Raw genomic sequence first — 17,446 nt, forward strand, 5'->3', positions numbered from 1 at the left:
CAAATTAGGGCTTTCGTCTTAACTTTTTTTTCTTTTTCATGTTATACATATTTTCTCTTTCTTTTTTCTATTTTACCATTTTATTCTCACACATTTTATAAATAGGAGTACTATTTGTGGTTAATAAAATCAAGATAGGGAGCATGCATGAGGTGGCGCTGTAGTAGATCCAGGCTCTTCTGAGACAGCAGTGACCAAAAGGCAGATTTTCACTGTTGCTAATCCAATCATTGACGATGGCAGCTTTTGTCCAAATTACCCACGTTATGCATTTCGTACTCCACAAAATATTTCCAACATTCCTTTCATATCTTCCATGGCAGAACGGGTGAAGGGATAAAAGCCGTATTTTTATTTTCTTTCAATTTTTGTATCAGCTAAAAGGAAGGAAGAGCCAAAAAGGGCTCCCTGAAATGTATGTGATTTCCAAGCGTCTGATTATCAGTGGAGAGATTGTTGTACAAGAGAGTGAGTGGGAAAAGGAGAGATAACTGATAAGTCAAGAAGCAAGAATTCAAGATTCAACCATATTCAGCAGCCACCTTAAATACAGGCAGGTAAAGAACATAAATCCTTGCAAATTTATTTATTTATTCATATATTTGAAGCAAAAAAAAGGAAAGAAAAAAGAATGAATTTTTTTGAAATCCCAGTTTCCGTTGAGCATTAATTCCGGTACATATGTACATACTATAATACAGGTGTTTACTTTTAAGTTTTATCCACCACCAGAAATCTTCAATGGAGAATTCCTCAAAGCCAAAAGCAGCAGCAGCAACTAGTGTGTTGAAAGCAACTGATCTTGCATATGCAAAATGCGAGTGTTGTGGCCTTACGGAGGAGTGCACAGGGGAATACATAAAGCGTGTTCGTGACCGGTTTTGGGGGCGTTGGATTTGTGGGCTGTGCTCGGAGGCAGTGAAGGATGAGGTGGTGAGATCAGAGAAAAGGATTGGGAATGAAGAAGCTCTGAATCAGCACATGAGTTTCTGTAAAAAATTTAAGAATCTAAGCCCCCCAAAAAGTCCAACTGATGATGAGCTCATCTCTGCTGTCAAGCAGCTGCTGTTCAAGAGCCTCGACTCGCCCGTCAAGAAGCAGAAGCAGCGCTGTTTGATTCTTGAGGGATAGAAATTGTTTTCTTCAACTGATATGTTAGTTGCTTGTAGTAGGTTGGAGAATGTTTCTGTTCCATTTGTTACAAGATAGCTGACAAGGATCTGAATGAGTTTAATTTGTAGCATTTGGATTCTAGGTTGCCAAAAAAGATGGTTGTGGGGTTAAGCTGGAGATTAAGACGACCTTGCTAGGACCATGATGCCTTTTCTCCATTAAACAATATCAAAGTCTTCAATGCAGAAACTAGTCATAAAAAAAATCAGCACAAGTCTATGTTTTTGGTTGCGATGATAAATTTGAATAAAACATTACGATGCCAGAATTGATGTTGGGATTAGTATAGAGCAAATACAGTTGGAAATACTATACTACTATTAGTTAGGGAATCCAACAGATCGCTATAATGAAATAAATTCAAGTTTAGACCATCAGCATGAGTATGGTTAGCAAAAAATCTAATGCCTCCGATATCCCAATTCAAATATTACTGTAATTCCCCTTTTGTCACATTTTCAAGTGGTCGACATTACTGCAATGGAATACGACATTGAAACACAATGGAGTATCAAATAGAGATATCAACTCACACAATTTAAACACCTCAATATTTATAAAAAAAAGACCAAAGATTCAAACATACTAAGTCACAATTCTAAAAAAATTCTTGATCACAATGCTTCCAGAAATATGAGCTGGTACAATTATCACAAGTTGTACATAACAATTCAGAAAACTAGTTCACCTGTGAGAGCTCAACGGTAGAGAATCCCTTTCACACGAAAGGCAGCACGACACGATGCAGCAATCATTCCTCGTCAATTATCTTTTGCAAAAGAATAGAATCTCCAATTCAAATATGTGCACGTAGTGGCAGTCAAGAACTGAACTGCTATCTCTGGCCCTCGGTTTTCAGTGGGAACTAATTCACTAACCTGCTGCTTGCCTCTCGGCCTGAAACTCCTCAGAAACAATCTTCTAAACCTGTCGGGTATTGCAGGATAAAAGATCAACTGAATTGATTATTTATCCAATTCAGTTAAGGATTTGAAAGGGGGTTGATTGAAAGATTTTGACAGTTAGACTTACAGATCGAATCTTTCATAAATGAGAAGAGTTGAGACCGTATGCTATCGAGTTGAAGAGGCCCTTAAATACAAGTATTAGGAGAAGACAATTCAATAGAGGAAGAAGAAGTAGAATCTCATAAGGAGTTATTACCATAAGTGCAGCCATGCCAACATCAAGAAAAGAAAGCCAAAAGATCTTATGACCTGGTTCAATGAAGTCGTGTATGCAGTTAATCGTGCCGAAGAACCATGATCCAATCAGGATGAGTGGATAATATCCCCATCGATTCAAGGGAATATGAGAACACTTTGCACTCTAGAATTAGTTTTTTTCTCTACAATTCACATTCAGCAAACACAGTATACAGCTGCTTTCTATAAATAGTTGGACTATCACGACAACATAAAAAATAACATACAAGAAATTATACTTTGAAGTAAGACATATAAAAACCAAGTATTATTAGATCATCTAAGGGAAATTAAGAATATTAACATCATTTACGATACTGAAATCTGGTATATATCCATGTGAACAATATAGTTGATTGCTAGGCGATGAGCATATTTTTTAACTAGCTTGTTCCCAGTTCTCTTCAACCAACCAATAAGGTTCATGGAAGAGAGTTTACCTTCATATCTGGCCGTGCATCTGATTGATTCCCACTGCCATCTGGAAACACAAATCATAGCATCAACATGGGTTTAATCAGCCAAATAGGGGACATGAAAGCCTCAGTCAAAACCCCACAAACATGTGGAGAAAGCACGGGAAAGCATACAGAAATCCAGGTCGCTACTACATACACGAGTGGCATTGTTTAACATGCGGTGAAGCCGTTGCAAAGAATCAATTTTACAAAATGAACTAAACAAAGCTTTCATCTAAAAACCACTTGCAATTTCTTGGTTTTTTAACTATCAATTTATAGCAGTACGGAGTAACGTTGCCATTTGCTAATAACTTCAAATATTCACTTTGTTGAATTTGAATAAGAGCCATTACCCAAGCAGAGGTGAGGCAACTCGATGGGATCCCGAGAGAGTCATGACCGAGAAGGTATTGTTGTACATGAGTCGTAATAAGATACAGCTCGACCAAGAATGCATTATTAAACACGAGCCACAACCGAGAGCAATGTATAGCTCAACTGAGATGTTGTCGTACAGGATGGAGGGCCATGAGGTGGACCCTATTTCACAAAATTAAACCCACAACTGCAACACCACTTCTGTCAAGATAAGAGGTCCACAACAATTGTTATGTACCCCCATCTGCCTAAGAGTGTGAGCCCAAAATCTCCAAAAAAGACTGGTCCCTTTAATACATACCCAAAAATACCACTACTACAGTACTATAATTGATACTATTTCCCACCAAATTTGAAATTCACATCTCAAATTGAATTAAGCAGACAGATAGATCTTAATTACAACTGCTGCGCTGCCACTAGAGTTTTTCTACATTAATTCTTGTTCACATGTTGTTCTGAGAAATCACCTGCCCAAATTCTAGGAATAGTTGGGCATCGGATGTGCTCATGGAAGGGCAGTTCATCAAGTGAGGAGTCTTCAGATTTGCATACTCGTCCTTATAGCCTTTCCCAGACGGGAGGAGAGACACCGGTGCTGTCGGTTTAGCGTCCGCAGGTGGGGGCACTAGGCTCCCCAGCACACGAACCACCTCATGCATCGTTGGCCTATCCGACGGCTGTCGCTTCGTGCACAACAGAGCCAGCTGAAACACCTTCTTCACATCCCCCAGATCCGAGCACGTCTCCGAGATCTCCGGGTCCACAGTTTCCATCACTGAGTTGTTTGCTGCCTTTTCCAGAATCTGATAACAAAAAATCATGAGTACTACGTAGTACTCCATTTTTTAACAAATGAAATCCTTTATTTCTAGTAAGCCTCAACAAAAACTCACCAGTTGGTGTAGATTGGACTCGTTGTCCACAGCCTTCCATCCGGTAAGCAGCTCAAGAAGCACAATTCCATAGCTGTACACATCAGACTTCTCTGTCAGACGGTTAGTCCGAGCATATTCAGGATCAATGTAACCAATAGTTCCCATTAAGAATGTCCAAGTGTGAGTCTTGGATGTGCATAGTCTCTTGGCAATGCCAAAATCCGTAAGATGAACTTCGTAGTCCTTGTCGAGTAAAATGTTGGACGACTTCACATCCCTGTGGATGATCCGAGGGCTACAGTCGTGGTGAAGATACGCTAGCCCCTGTGCAGTGCCTAATGCTATGCGAAGACGGGTGTTCCACCCAAGTTTCTTCTTCTTTGTAGTCCCTGCAAGATTGCATTTTTTCATCAAGATTTTACACGTCTAGACATAGATCATGATCCAATCCCACAGAGCATACCGTGAAGGACGTCCCAGAGGCTTCCGTTTTCCATGTAGTCATAGAACAGAAGGTATCCGGAAGGGGACAGCGAATATCCTTGAAGGCTAACGAGATTCCGATGCTTGATGCTCCCTACCGTGTTTAGCTCGGTTTCAAATTCTTTCAAACACTGGGGGTAGTGAGAGTAGAGTTTCTTCACAGCCACAGGCCTGCAGTTCTTGAGTACACACTTGTACACAGTGCTCGACGCACCATATCCAATAACATATTTCTCGCTTAAATTCTCCGTCATCCTCATTATGTCTTCGTACACGTGAAGAGCCATGTTCATGTGAAGGATAACAAGCTCTGGAGACGAGTAGTTAACTGTACACGAGACGAATCTATCTATGAGAATGAACCTATAGTCAAAGCAAGTATATGATGATATCAAAACACAATATGGCGAACCTGGCTTATCGAGAGGCCCAACTGTGAAAGTCTTCGGATGGTGGGGATGACAAGCTGCAATCAAGATCATCAAAAGAATCACCATGGCTCCAAGAGCTATTCCGAGAATAGCTGCTTTAGAAATCGAGACTGCAAAGCAAAATGCGATGATAATATTAGCCCATTAGTAAGCAACATAAGTCATCAGAACATGGCTTTCTTGGGATGTCATGCCCTCACCTCGCTCAGTGGGTCGAGGTGCACGGCAGTTTGAGCTGAGCCAATAGCCACAGAGTCCTGGATTGCCTACAAAACTGAAAACAGGAAAAGGTGAGGAGGAGTGTTTTAAAACCGAATTAGAGAACTAACTAACGACTATGAAGTAAACTAAAGAGGAATATCCAACCTCTCAGGTGGAAACCTGGAGAAGTTCTTTGCTGTCGGAATAAATCCAACAAGATTGTTGTATGAAATGTTCCTGTAACAATGAGAGTGTAAGGCACAGAAACTGCATTACACGTGTTATGAGTTAAACATGGCTTTGACTGTGAACCTACAGCACGGTAAGACTGAGGCAGTTGGCAAGAGACATTACATCACCCGATATATTGTTGTATTCCAGTTTCCTACGAACAATCCGTGATTAAAAAGGACATTTCTACAAATAATAATAATAAAGAAAGATGGCGCAAGCGCACACATGCACACACAGGTCTTACAGCATGAAGAGATTTTGAAGCTGGCTAAGCTCATCGGGAATTTGACCAGAAAGGTGATTATTTGAAAGATCTCTGCACAACAATTTGAAAAGAGAGATATATATGATACTCCATTAGTAAGTTTTGAAGTTATAAATTAGTAGTCCGCATTTCCTTACATCTCCATAATGCTTCTCAAATTGCCAAATTCAGCCGGTATGTAGCCCGTCAGAGCATTGTTGCTTAAATTTCTGCAAGAAGGCGAATAATATTTAAGCTGTGCAAGAAGCTGTGCACAGAGAAAATGAGAACTCACAGTTTCAAGAGATGTTCCAGGTCGCCAAGAGAGGAGGGCATATCGCCGCTGATGTTATTATTGGAGAGGTCTCTGTCCCAATCAATCAAAGAAATGAGATAAGGATCTTAACAGCTGAATGAGCAGTTGAATGAGCACTTACAGCGTGTCCAGATTGCCAATACGAGACAACTCAATGGGAATGGGGCCTCTGAGATTGTTGGAGGATAGGTTCCTAACCATCAAATTAAAGAGTGAATTTCAGAATTCATTTATGTACAAATGAACATCGAGATGATCAAGTCAAAGTAAGGAGTAAACTCACAAATAAGTCATGCTTTCAAGCTTTTGAAATGCCAATGGAACAGTTCCATTCAATTTGTTTCCATGCACGTTTCTGTCAGAATGTAAAACTTGAGACCTATGGATCTAATTCTAATGCAATGACCGAGATTTGTGATTAGATACTCACAGGTTGTTAAGGTTTGTGCAGGAGCTAAGATTATCTGGTATCGGCCCCTCCAAATGATTATTAGCTATATTTCTGCAAGTAGGAGGTCAAATTCTGCAAAGATTGGTGGTACAAGGTGGATGACTCTATGAGACAACAACTTACAGATCAAATAAGTCTGTAAGCTTCCCAAGTTCTGGCGGAATACGCCCTGTCAGCAGATTATCATTCAATTCCCTTAACAAAACAAACAAGAGTCAATGATTGCCAAACAGAGATCCTATCACTAGTGCTATTATTATGAGTAAAAAGACACATCCTTACAGATAGTGAAGCTTTGTCATATTTCCAAGCTCGGGGGGAATTGATCCACTTAACTTGTTTGCATGAAGATACCTGTTCCAGATGATCACAAAACATTACATAATTGTCTAGGGAGCTTACTTTCAAGATTTAAAAATTACTTACAGTTTCTCGGTGTAGGTTAAATTTCCAAGAATTGGAGGGATAATTCCACTCAGCATGTTAAAACTTAGGTCTCTGAAACATCAGATATATGTGTTATTCAATTTCAAATTCAAATTCAAATGTCAGGAAAAGCAAAGTAATGGGTGAAGCTACTTACAGCACTGCTAATGCCTGCATAAGACCAATAACTGATGGAATCTGCCCAGAGAAATGGTTATTCTGCAAGGACCTACAAACACAAGGATTTATTTGGTAGTATTAAATTAAAAGCAGTATAAATAAAAGCACCCACAAAACCTAACACTTACAAGGTAGCAACTTGAAGAAATCCAATATTGAATGGAATGTCCCCCGTTAAATTGTTATACGACAAGTCCCTAGCATCAAAAAAGATTTTTCGACTTAACCACAGCAAACTTGTACCATAAACCAAATATGCTGCCTCTCAGATACATACAAAACCTGGAACGAAGTGCAGTTGCCGATGTTTTCAGGAATCGGACCACTCAAGCTATTATTTCTAACATCACTGCCACATTACAGACACATAAACTGCTCAGAAAAAGTGTTCAAAACGTGCCAAGAGCTTTAAGCAAGGATAAACAACTTACAAATACCACAAGCCGGATAGCTGACACATATCTGGAGAGAGTGAACCTTGGAGGTTGTTACCCCTCAGCCCCCTTAACCAAAAACAAAAAAGGAAACAAAAAACGACTGAGTCTTCACCCGACCGGGAGCAACCAAAGCTAAATTTGAGAGAAATAAACTCACAGGTATTGAAGAACCTCATTCCAGTACAACAATCTAGGTATTTCTCCACTCAACCTATTCTGAGCCAAGTCCCTAGAGCATGAAATGAAGCACTTATCACAAATCTATCAGTATCATAGTCGAAATGAGTCAGGATATAAAATACCGACAAAATTTTCAAGTTAGGAATCTGTGAGAGTGTTGAAGGGATTGGACCAATAAGCTGGTTGTTTTTCAGAATCCTGTCATGTAAAACACATTATGAAGAATATAAATAACTTGAAGCAAATCAAATAATTGCAATTCAATTCGACTTACAAAGTCTCCAGTTGCTTCAGCTTTGAAATTGAGAAGGGAATATCACCAAAGAGCTCATTGAATGATAAGTCCCTGGCAGTAATACAATCAAGATCATTGAATACTTCAGATTTTTCATAGCAAGTTAACACATACTATATCTTAAATTACATAGATAAAAATATGAACTTACAAGCTCTGTAGAGCAGAGCAGTCCCCAATCTCATCCGGGATTTGACCAGAGAGCCGATTCCCCCTCAAGTCACTAGTTTGAGATGCAAAATCATAGAATTAGATTGCATGAAACTTATTCAAATTGGAAACAGAATACTACTGTAGTAAATTTACACTGAAACTAGGCTCTTTAGCTGCCCTATAGCAGGTGAAATTTCTCCATCAAGATTTAAGCCAGAAAGATTACTGCAATACATATATATGATGAGCTCATTAAAGGAGGAATAACTAATCAGTACAAGAAATTTCAAGAATGATAAAATTGAAATCTCAAAATATACAACAACAAATTGCCAAACAATGGAATTTAAATTTTAAAAACAAAAGAAAGAATATTTAGAAACTCACAGTGCAACCACATTGAAGGTGACATTATCACAGTCAATTCCTCTCCAGACGCAATGGTCTGAAGATGGAGTGTCAGTCCAGTCATACAGCACATTATCAACATCTCTGAATGACTTCTTTATCTCCAGCAAAACAATACCTTAATCACAAAGTTAAAAAATATTAATTAATTAAGCCACAAAATATAAAAGAGGGGAAAGAATGACACTGTGTGCTTCAACATTATAAATAAATAAAAAAGTAAAAAAAAAAGTGTCACACAGTTGAAGGTTAAATGATGTAACAGGAATTTGTGAAGTCATAAGTTAATAATGACAAAAAAAACACGAGGTTTAAGCTTTAGGGTGAGTGTATCACATTATTATTATTATTATAAAATAAGGGCGAACAATAACAATAACGAACTTTGTTACATAAAGTTAGACAGTAATTAAATGAATAAAATACTAAACCCCAATTCCACAGAAGTTCTCAAACACTCACCGTCAGCATCACAGTCCACAGAAGCAAAGCTCAGCAACACCACCACAAATCCGAGAAGAAATCGTTTGCAAGAAGTAGCCATAGCCCAGTTCTCATAGATAGAAGAATTACAGCCTATCTGAAACTCAAAGACGAGATTTTATTTGACAGAAAGTGACAAATGAGGAAGTTGGTATTATTCTTGAACATAAAGGGATAAGCTAGGAAGAAAGATGAAGTCTTGCATTCACCGACATGAATGATAGTGAGAGAGTAAAGGAGGAAGATGATGAACAGGATATAATTACTTTGAAAAATGTGCAATGGAAAGAAAGAGCAGGCTCTGGCTTTTGTAATGTTCTATCACATCCTATTGCCAGAGAGCCCTGCAGAGAGAGAGAGTGGTGTGAGAGAGAAAGATAAATAGTGCATGTAAGTAAATGAGGAGAGAGAAAGAGTGAGTGAAAGATGCGAATGGAAAGAGGAATCGTGAATTATTTTCAAGAGGGAAAAGGTTAAAAAACCTTCTGCCAAGTTTCTGGTACTAGACCTGCTGCATCAATTCTCTCACTTCACACTTCTTCTTCTCCTCTTCAATACACTCCCATCCATATCTCGCTCTCTCCTCTTCTCAATACAGTAGACATAATTAAATTTCATATACATACAAGCAAGTAGAATCTAACTCAGAATTAAATCTTTTCCAAAACATTTGAGCCTCAGCTTTCACTCCACCATAGTAAAATTACATACACCCTTTTCTCTCTCTATCTCTATAATAAAAATCGAATCTTTATTTATTTTTAAAATTTTCAAATTCATATCAAGTCCCTATCAATGCAGGGAGGAGAGCTGAAGCTGGCAAAGCTTTCTTCATTGCCTCAGTGACGATTAACTCTTTTTCTTCTCTTAAAACAATGCCATCCGAAACACCGTATTTTATCCGTCTCTTAACCGGCTCGTCTCTTAACTATTCACAGGTTGCATTGTACTTTTCATCTCATCTCTTAACTACCAGACAGCACCTGCAACCCTACATCTCTTAACAATCTCATCTCTTAAGTATTCATTCAATTTCATTTTTTATTTTTATTTTCAATAAATTTAATTAACAAAAATACACTTCATTAAATAAAATAAAATTACAATTTAAATTTAAAATCTCAAAACTCAAAGAAGCAGAAGAAAGATCATGTGTGTCTACCAGTTACCAAATTTTGCCCAAATGCGTTCCATTAAATCCACTTGGAGTTGGGCGTGGCCGTTAGAATCACGTGACCTTATCCGAACATACAACCGTTCTTGCAAAGACGGATGCACTCCACTACGAGGTTGACTACTTGCGGTAGAGCTTCCCGGGATTTCAGGGTCGAGCCAATTTCCCGCCTCAGGTCCTTCGTCGGCGACAATCATGTTGTGCAAGATTATGCACGTATACATGATGTCAACCATATTCTCCATAAACCACGTACGAGTCGGGGCTTTGATAATGTTGAAGCGCGCTTGGAGAATCCCGAACGCCCTCTCCACATCCGTGCGAGCAGCCTCTTGCTTCTGCGCAAAAAGAGCTTGTTTTTCGTTCACCGGCCTGTTGAACGTCTTCACGAAGGTTGGCCACTTCGGGTAGATACAGTCGGCAAGATAGTACCACATTTTATACTGCCGGTTGTTAGCGATGAAGTTGATGGCCGGCGCTTTACCATTCAAAACTTATATGAAGAAGTCGGATTGGTTGAGCACGTTGACGTCGTTGTTCTATCCGGGGACCCCGAAATACGCATGTCAAATCCATAGCCGGTAGTCAACAACGACCTCGAGTATAACGGTGGGTGGGTGCCTTTGTGGCCGCTCGTGTATGACCCCCTCCACGCCACAGGGCAATTCTTCCATTGCCAACGCATGCAATCGACGCTGCCAAGCATCCCGGGGAATCCGTGCACTTCTTCGTGAAGGTGGGGCAAAAACTGACAATCTGTCGTGCTAGGCTTCCGGAGAAATTCGTCGGTGAAGGCTGCCTGGACACCTTTGCAGAAGTTCATCAAGCACATTCTTCTAGTGCTTTCTCCAATGTGGAGGTATTCGTCGAACAAATCCGTCGTTTGTCCAGTAGCAAGCTAACAAATTGTTGCAGTACATTTCTGCAGCGTCGTGTAGCTGGGACGGCCGACGCCGTCGAACCCTTCTTGGAAGAACTCTTCCCGGACTGCCAATGTATTTGCGATTTGCAGAAATAGCGGTTTGCACATGCGGAAACGGCGACGAAAGTGGGTCTCTCCCCATACCGGGTTATCACAGAAGTAGTCGCGTACTAACCTTGCGGCGTCTTCCTCTCGGTTACGATGGATGTAAGTCCAGGATCGTCATTGGGGCGGCGCGACTTCCTCCGCCTCCCTACGTTGATCTTCTTCAAGGGATTCTTCCATTATTCGACGCATTTGCTCAAATGGATCCATGAATGTATTAAATTTGGAAGAAGAATAAAAAAGATGATTTGAGATGAAAATTGAAGAGGAAAGATAGATGATTTGAGAAGAATAGATGTGTGTTTGTGTGTGTGAAAGAGGCGTATTTATAGAATAAAAAAAATAAAAAAATTAATAAAATAACCGTTGAACGGTCATATTACTGTTTTTTAACTTTTAATTTTTAATTTTATTAAATTCGATTTAAAAAAAATGATTTATTGCGTTAGCGTGACGAATCCCACTCACGGGCCGGTGAGTGGGCGTCACGCCTAGCGCCAGCAGGCGCCACGTCGCGCGGGCGTGTGGCGAGCTGGCGCGCCAGCCGTCTCGCTGAGACGGACGTTTCGGCGAGACAGGTACGAGACGGGACATTGCAACGCGTCTCGCGTCCGTCTCGTCTCATCTCGGAGGGATGAGATAAGAGACACCCGCGGGATGCGTTTCGGGTTTCTATATGTGTGAAAAGTATACATCAATGCACATATAGCTAGGCATCTCCTAATAATTTCAGTCCTTTTACTTCTCCATTTTGTCCATTTCCTATATATAATTTCTTGGTAAAAGTTTTGAATGAGTGAATTTTGTTTGCTTTTCTTGTTATGTTTGTGCAATCTTTTTCACCTCATGCCCATTTTCTCATATTGTAACTGCAGTTTTTTGGTCAATTTGAATAAAACCCCATGCCTTGAATTTGGATGTTTCTATCTAATTTGAGTCCTTACTCGTTTCTCAAGAATATATTCTTCAATAATAATTTGTGATTTTATTTGCAATAAAATATACTATTGTATGTCCAAGAATAAAGTATAACAGTAGTAGTATAAAGATAATTATAAAATTTTCACTATTACGCTTCTTGATTATAATACGAATTCATTTCATATGGCCGTGGAATGTAATTAACCATAAAAAGAGTTAATTGCTTTGGAAAATTGTGTGTCACGTTTTCTGAACCTGAAAAATACTCATATTTATTTAAACCAACTGTAGCCCGAATTCAATAAATTAATCTCGAATGAATTGGTTCTATTTTTGCGAACAGTCTTGTTGAGTAAAAACAAATACTTCATCAAATTGGTCGTTGTTTTATTAGGCCTGTTCATTTTAATTGATATGGATTGCCTAGAATATTATCTTGACGAGATTAGTCACTATTTAACCATGTAATTTTTTGACAATTGTTGTTGTTTAACATTCAATAATTAGACAAGTAATAGATTTAGCAGCTTTATTTTATTATTTAATTAAAAGGCAATAAGGAGTGATCCGCCTAAAATGTCCTTACCCAAAAAAATTCACATCCCGCCACCTTGAAATTCACATGGCAAATATGGTATATGTCCCTCATTTATAGGCACAACTCTCAATGCAAGAATATAATACTACCAAAATGTCGAGAATTCAAATAATGATATTTGTGGCTCAAATAGTGCGGGCCCAAATCTATTTCTCGGGTTGACTTCAAAATCAACAAGAAACATGAACAAATGGTTAAGCCTAGAAATACACTCTTTTCTGCCCATATATAGCAACTTGAACAGCCCTAATGGAAAAATTTGGAAATAAGAATTGTAGTCAAGAATGTTGTTTTGAATAGAATCCTGCCATTGGCACTCTGAAAAATAACAGTGCTTTGGTATCGAAAATTCGAAATAAAATAATCTATGCACATATGAGTTTTAATGATTTGCAGTGACGTCCCTGGTGTGACGTCCCTGGTGTTTGATGCATTAGCAATATTTCCACTTAATTTTAATTTCAACAAAATTTGCCACTTTAGCTGTAATTTGTACCAACCCAATTCTACTGTTTTTCTACTTGAAAATATTAAATATTAAGATTATATGTTGAATATAATGGGAATGTGATTATGTGATAATAATTTATATAGTATATTATATATTGAGAGTAAGAGGTTATACTTTGTTAGTTTGCATGATCTCGATAAAAATATATGCATCATAACAAATTAAATACAAGACATATATGAATTGTACTTTTATAATCATGCTTTGTTATATTCTGATTAATACTTACATATTTAAAGATAGTGCTACTAGTAAGTATAAAAACATGAGTACTGGACATACAACAATTTAGGAAAAATATCGTAGTGCAATTATATGACTACGCCTGGATATTATATGGAATTTTAAAACTGGCCACATATTTGAAAAAAATAAATGACAGCATGTAAGTTTAGTAGTATTGTGAAAGTTTACTTAAATTTATAACTGGATATTATGAGCCTGAATTTTATGATACTCTTTTTTACAACATACAAACATGTTATTTGGAACTAGCTATACTATTTCATGGACGAATGATTTTTTTTCATGGACTAATGATTGTTCCCGATGTTTCACATTACTTGAAGTGTTTTTTTTTTCACAATTTTTTTTATTAAATGACAATAAATAGTTAAAGTGGATAAAAAGTAAGATAGAAAATAGAGTGAACTACATAAATGGTACCTGATCTTTTACTTTTCGCACATAAATAGTACATGATCTTTATTTTATATCGTTTTTTGTACCTATAAATCACATTTTTTTGTACCTAATGCAATTTTCACCCCAAAATACCCTCTAAACAAATTTATGTTTCCATTTGTGTCATAAATGATATTTTGGGCATTGACAAAACTAGTACCAAAAGTGATATTATAATATCTTCTCTCATTCTCCTCTCTCTTCATACTATTATTATTATTATTAATCAATATTAATATTATTATTTTGATGTTATAAATTAATAATTAAATTATTTTTTAATATCATTAAATATACTTAATCATAATTATAGTTATAATTATATTTAATTATTGTAATAATATTAGTGTTAGAATAGTAAAAACTAGTAGTAATTAATAAATAGTAATAAATATTATTTTATATAAAATTAATAACTAATCAATATAGTCTTAATCAAAATTTGAAATTGTGAATTGTATTCATAATGATAAAGAGTTGAATATTTTTAGTTAGGTGTTTCAACCCTAAAATGAGTATAAATAATTTGATTAAAAATATTTAATTGATTTAATTACTTTAAATATTTAATTTAATTAGGAGTTTTGTTATTGTTTATATTATGAATGCAATTAGATGTATGTATAAAACACTAAAAAGAAAGAAGAAAAAGAAGAGAAAAGAAAAACGAAAGAAGAAAGGAAGATAAAATATTAAAAAGAATGAAGAAAATGAAGAAAAAGGAAAGAAGAATAAACTAAAGAAAAAAAAAGAAATAAGAAAGGAAGAAAAAAATCACATATTTGGTTTTATTTAATTGAAATTTCCAAAAATACCATTCATAATTAAAAAAAAGCACATGTTTGGTACCTAGGGTTATTTTTGTCATGGGGTACCAAAAACGATATAAAATAAAGATCATATACGATTTATGTGCAAAAGTGAAAAATCAGGTATTATTGATGTAGGTTACTCTAGAAAATAATATAGGGAAAAATCCTCTCTATTATTAATTTATTATTCATTAAAGTGGGATATAGGGAAAAGTCTCCTCTATTATTAATTTACAAGTATTAACACCCGTGCTATGCACGAGACATAAAAATTTCAAATAATGAATACAAAATGTAATAAATACATAGAAAAATGAATTAAAGACAATGTGAAGATTTACAAAAACAAAAATGTACATATCTTGTCTCATTCTAAATGAAGAATTTACTACTCCCTAGTAAATGAAGAATTTACCGCTCTAAGATTTGAACTTTTTTCTATTGCATGCATATCAATTGGTGTTAACTTGGTGGTGTTTTCACAACATCTTGTTCTATTGAAATCTTCTATTGTAAGCCTTATATCAAGACATTCTAAAATTGAAAAATGTTTGTCTGCATGCAGCTGTAAAGGCTCTCTCCCCAAGTATTGGAAGTTGGTTCAGTGTCTTTATTAGCTCTCTTTTACAGGCTATCTTTTCTTATAAATTCTTTAACCAATAAATTTGTCCTTATAATTAACGTGGATCGAGAGGGATACTTGCAGTACATGCGATATAAATTGCAGGCTTGCACTTTGTTTAAGACACAATGCTCAATATGGACCTATATTAATTAGTTGTATTTCTCTGATTATGTCTTTAAGTAGTAGTTCAGGGTATTAGTAGTATTATCACTAATTTATATCTTAAATATATAATTTATTATTCAATAAATTACAAAGTTTGCAAATTAAAATACATTAAACATACTGATATGTATTATGCAATTTATTTAAGGTAAGCCTTAAATCCACTGTTCATAAAATTAAAATAAAAAAGCATTTTACCAAAATTACCTCATTAATCTCACTACCGCAACCCTAAATTACCAAATTGATTGCAATGCACGGGTGTATATCGTTTAGGGTTTAAATAAATGATGTACTACTATTGGTAAAAGAGTAAGAACCCTAAAAAATGTTTTATGCAAACGATGAGAAAGTGAGTAATAAGAATGCAAATAACACATCCTATTTATAGATAAAAAAACAAAGAAATATCTAGAAACTCACCAATTAGCAGCCATAAATTTACATTAAATTATTATTATGAAGAAGCAACCTTGAAACGTCTTGTGCCAAATTCTTTACAAAATGTTGTTTCAAAAGATTATTAATAATACATGGCAGTTACATATTAATAAATCAATTCTTAATAAGGCAACGGTTATAAATCTTAGTATACATTAAACATTCCATGGCTTAATTATAGAGGCCCTATGCCATTCATATTTAAATCTTGGTTGACAGAAAGAGGATAAATTCTAAGCTATTTCCATTAAATGGTTATTTAAAATATTTAATAGGAGCGTTTCTTTTTATTAAAAGTAGCTGACCGATTTAATTAGAATTCTATATAGGAATTGATTCACTTAAGTTCTAACGGTTAAATTAGAAATTACAATCGTACACTAATTTGATCAGATTTATAGGAAGATATAATTTATCAATCGTTTATGATGATTAATTAAATCAAAAATACCAAATTGATTGCAATATATATGGCCATTTTCCAGATTAGTCGACCAAATTTGAATGGCTAATTTAATTCTAATAAAAATATTATATACATACCCAATTTTCATATCAGTAATATACTATATTTGATATATTTGTCATACAATTAATTATTAATAGATGTTAATAGAGATAGAAATTATAAATTATCGAGCTTCATTTCATTGCAATATAGTGATCCTATACACTAAAAACACAAACCTCGAAACCTAAATCCTAAACCCTTAACTTTAAAATATATTCATCATGACCAACAAATGGCTCTCTATAATAAATTTCATTACATGTTTATTACAAGTTATTGATAAATTAAGGCAATTTGATTGACCCAAAATGGAAGGTAATCTAATTATTTTGCTACACTAATATGCTGTTACTATATTTATTGGCCATGAAATCTATAGTCACAATAAAAGAATTAGATGCAAAATTAAGATAATTTAATAATTTAATTAAGATAATTTTATAATTTGTTTACACCAAAAATTATGGTAATTTATTGGAAAACGTTTCTCCACATATTTTTTGGCAACAAAATCAATTGATAATATAATATGTAAAAAAGAATTATTATAAGCAAAAATTAAAAAAAAGCTAAAATATGAACTAACACAACTCAAAGCGCAGATCAATCTTCAAAATAGGATTTAAGTGCTATTTTCATTTCACCTTCTCTCACACGACTCTTTCCAAAGTCTCTAATTCGCTTCTTCCTCATTGTTGCCTTTCACTCTCTCTCACATGAGTAATCTACGCCGCCTCCTTGACTCCATCTTCACCGACTAAGTTATGCTAGGTTGTAGGTCTTCGAAGAAGATGAATTCCTTGGTTTCAATTTTCTTTTTCTAATAATAACAAAATATGAATAAAAAAATAATTAAACAAAAAGAGTGGATAAATAAATGATGTACTACTATTGTTGGTAAAAGAGTAAGAACCCTAAAAAATGTTTTATGCAAATGATGAGGAAGTAGAGTAATAAGAA

The 17,446-nt window shown here is 35.7% G+C and overlaps 2 protein-coding genes across 8 annotated transcripts; one reads left to right on the plus strand and one right to left on the minus strand.

The window, feature by feature from the left end:
* The first annotated feature begins 272 nt into the window (after positions 1–272).
* Positions 273–1,336, plus strand: LOC121811271. 4 transcript variants are annotated; one of them, XM_042212101.1, is made up of 2 exons: positions 273–557; positions 733–1,336. In XM_042212101.1, the coding sequence occupies exon 2, from the start codon at positions 742–744 to the stop codon at positions 1,129–1,131; it is 390 nt and encodes a 129-aa protein (XP_042068035.1). In that variant the 5' UTR covers positions 273–557; positions 733–741; the 3' UTR covers positions 1,132–1,336. The 4 variants fall into 4 exon arrangements, with proteins under 4 accessions (XP_042068035.1, XP_042068034.1, XP_042068036.1 ...); XM_042212100.1 differs by having other exon boundaries at positions 273–553; positions 702–1,336; XM_042212102.1 differs by having other exon boundaries at positions 273–553.
* Positions 1,337–3,534: 2,198 nt separating this feature from the next.
* LOC121742203 (LRR receptor-like serine/threonine-protein kinase ERECTA) lies at positions 3,535–9,683 on the minus strand. 4 transcript variants are annotated; one of them, XM_042135283.1, is made up of 29 exons: positions 9,500–9,683; positions 9,284–9,361; positions 8,997–9,110; positions 8,514–8,652; positions 8,280–8,351; positions 8,125–8,196; positions 7,953–8,024; positions 7,805–7,876; positions 7,656–7,727; positions 7,493–7,564; positions 7,339–7,410; positions 7,190–7,258; positions 7,039–7,110; positions 6,882–6,953; positions 6,738–6,809; positions 6,579–6,650; positions 6,435–6,506; positions 6,288–6,359; positions 6,126–6,197; positions 5,984–6,055; positions 5,847–5,918; positions 5,689–5,760; positions 5,527–5,595; positions 5,376–5,447; positions 5,210–5,283; positions 4,991–5,119; positions 4,559–4,906; positions 4,114–4,484; positions 3,535–4,023 (listed from the first exon to the last, which is right to left on the minus strand). In XM_042135283.1, the coding sequence occupies exons 3-29, from the start codon at positions 9,076–9,078 to the stop codon at positions 3,664–3,666; spliced, it is 2,937 nt and encodes a 978-aa protein (XP_041991217.1). In that variant the 5' UTR covers positions 9,079–9,110; positions 9,284–9,361; positions 9,500–9,683; the 3' UTR covers positions 3,535–3,663. The 4 variants fall into 4 exon arrangements, with proteins under 4 accessions (XP_041991217.1, XP_041991216.1, XP_041991215.1 ...); XM_042135282.1 differs by having other exon boundaries at positions 8,997–9,114; positions 9,500–9,682; XM_042135281.1 differs by having other exon boundaries at positions 8,997–9,361.
* Between the last annotated feature and the right edge of the window lie 7,763 nt (positions 9,684–17,446).

Source organism: Salvia splendens, chromosome 7, assembly GCF_004379255.2.
Source record: "Salvia splendens isolate huo1 chromosome 7, SspV2, whole genome shotgun sequence".
NCBI lineage: Eukaryota > Viridiplantae > Streptophyta > Magnoliopsida > Lamiales > Lamiaceae > Salvia > Salvia splendens.

Coding starts and splice junctions, on each gene's coding strand:
- LOC121742203 (XM_042135283.1), bottom strand. CDS start 9,078: ATGGCTACTTCTTGCAAACGATTTCTTCTCGGATTTGTGGTGGTGTTG. Junction 6,954..7,038: donor ATGCAGGCATTAGCAGTGCT/GTAAGTAGCTTC, acceptor CTGATGTTTCAG/AGACCTAAGTTTTAACATGC. Junction 5,120..5,209: donor ACCTCGACCCACTGAGCGAG/GTGAGGGCATGA, acceptor TTTGCTTTGCAG/TCTCGATTTCTAAAGCAGCT.
- LOC121811271 (XM_042212101.1), top strand. CDS start 742: ATGGAGAATTCCTCAAAGCCAAAAGCAGCAGCAGCAACTAGTGTGTTG.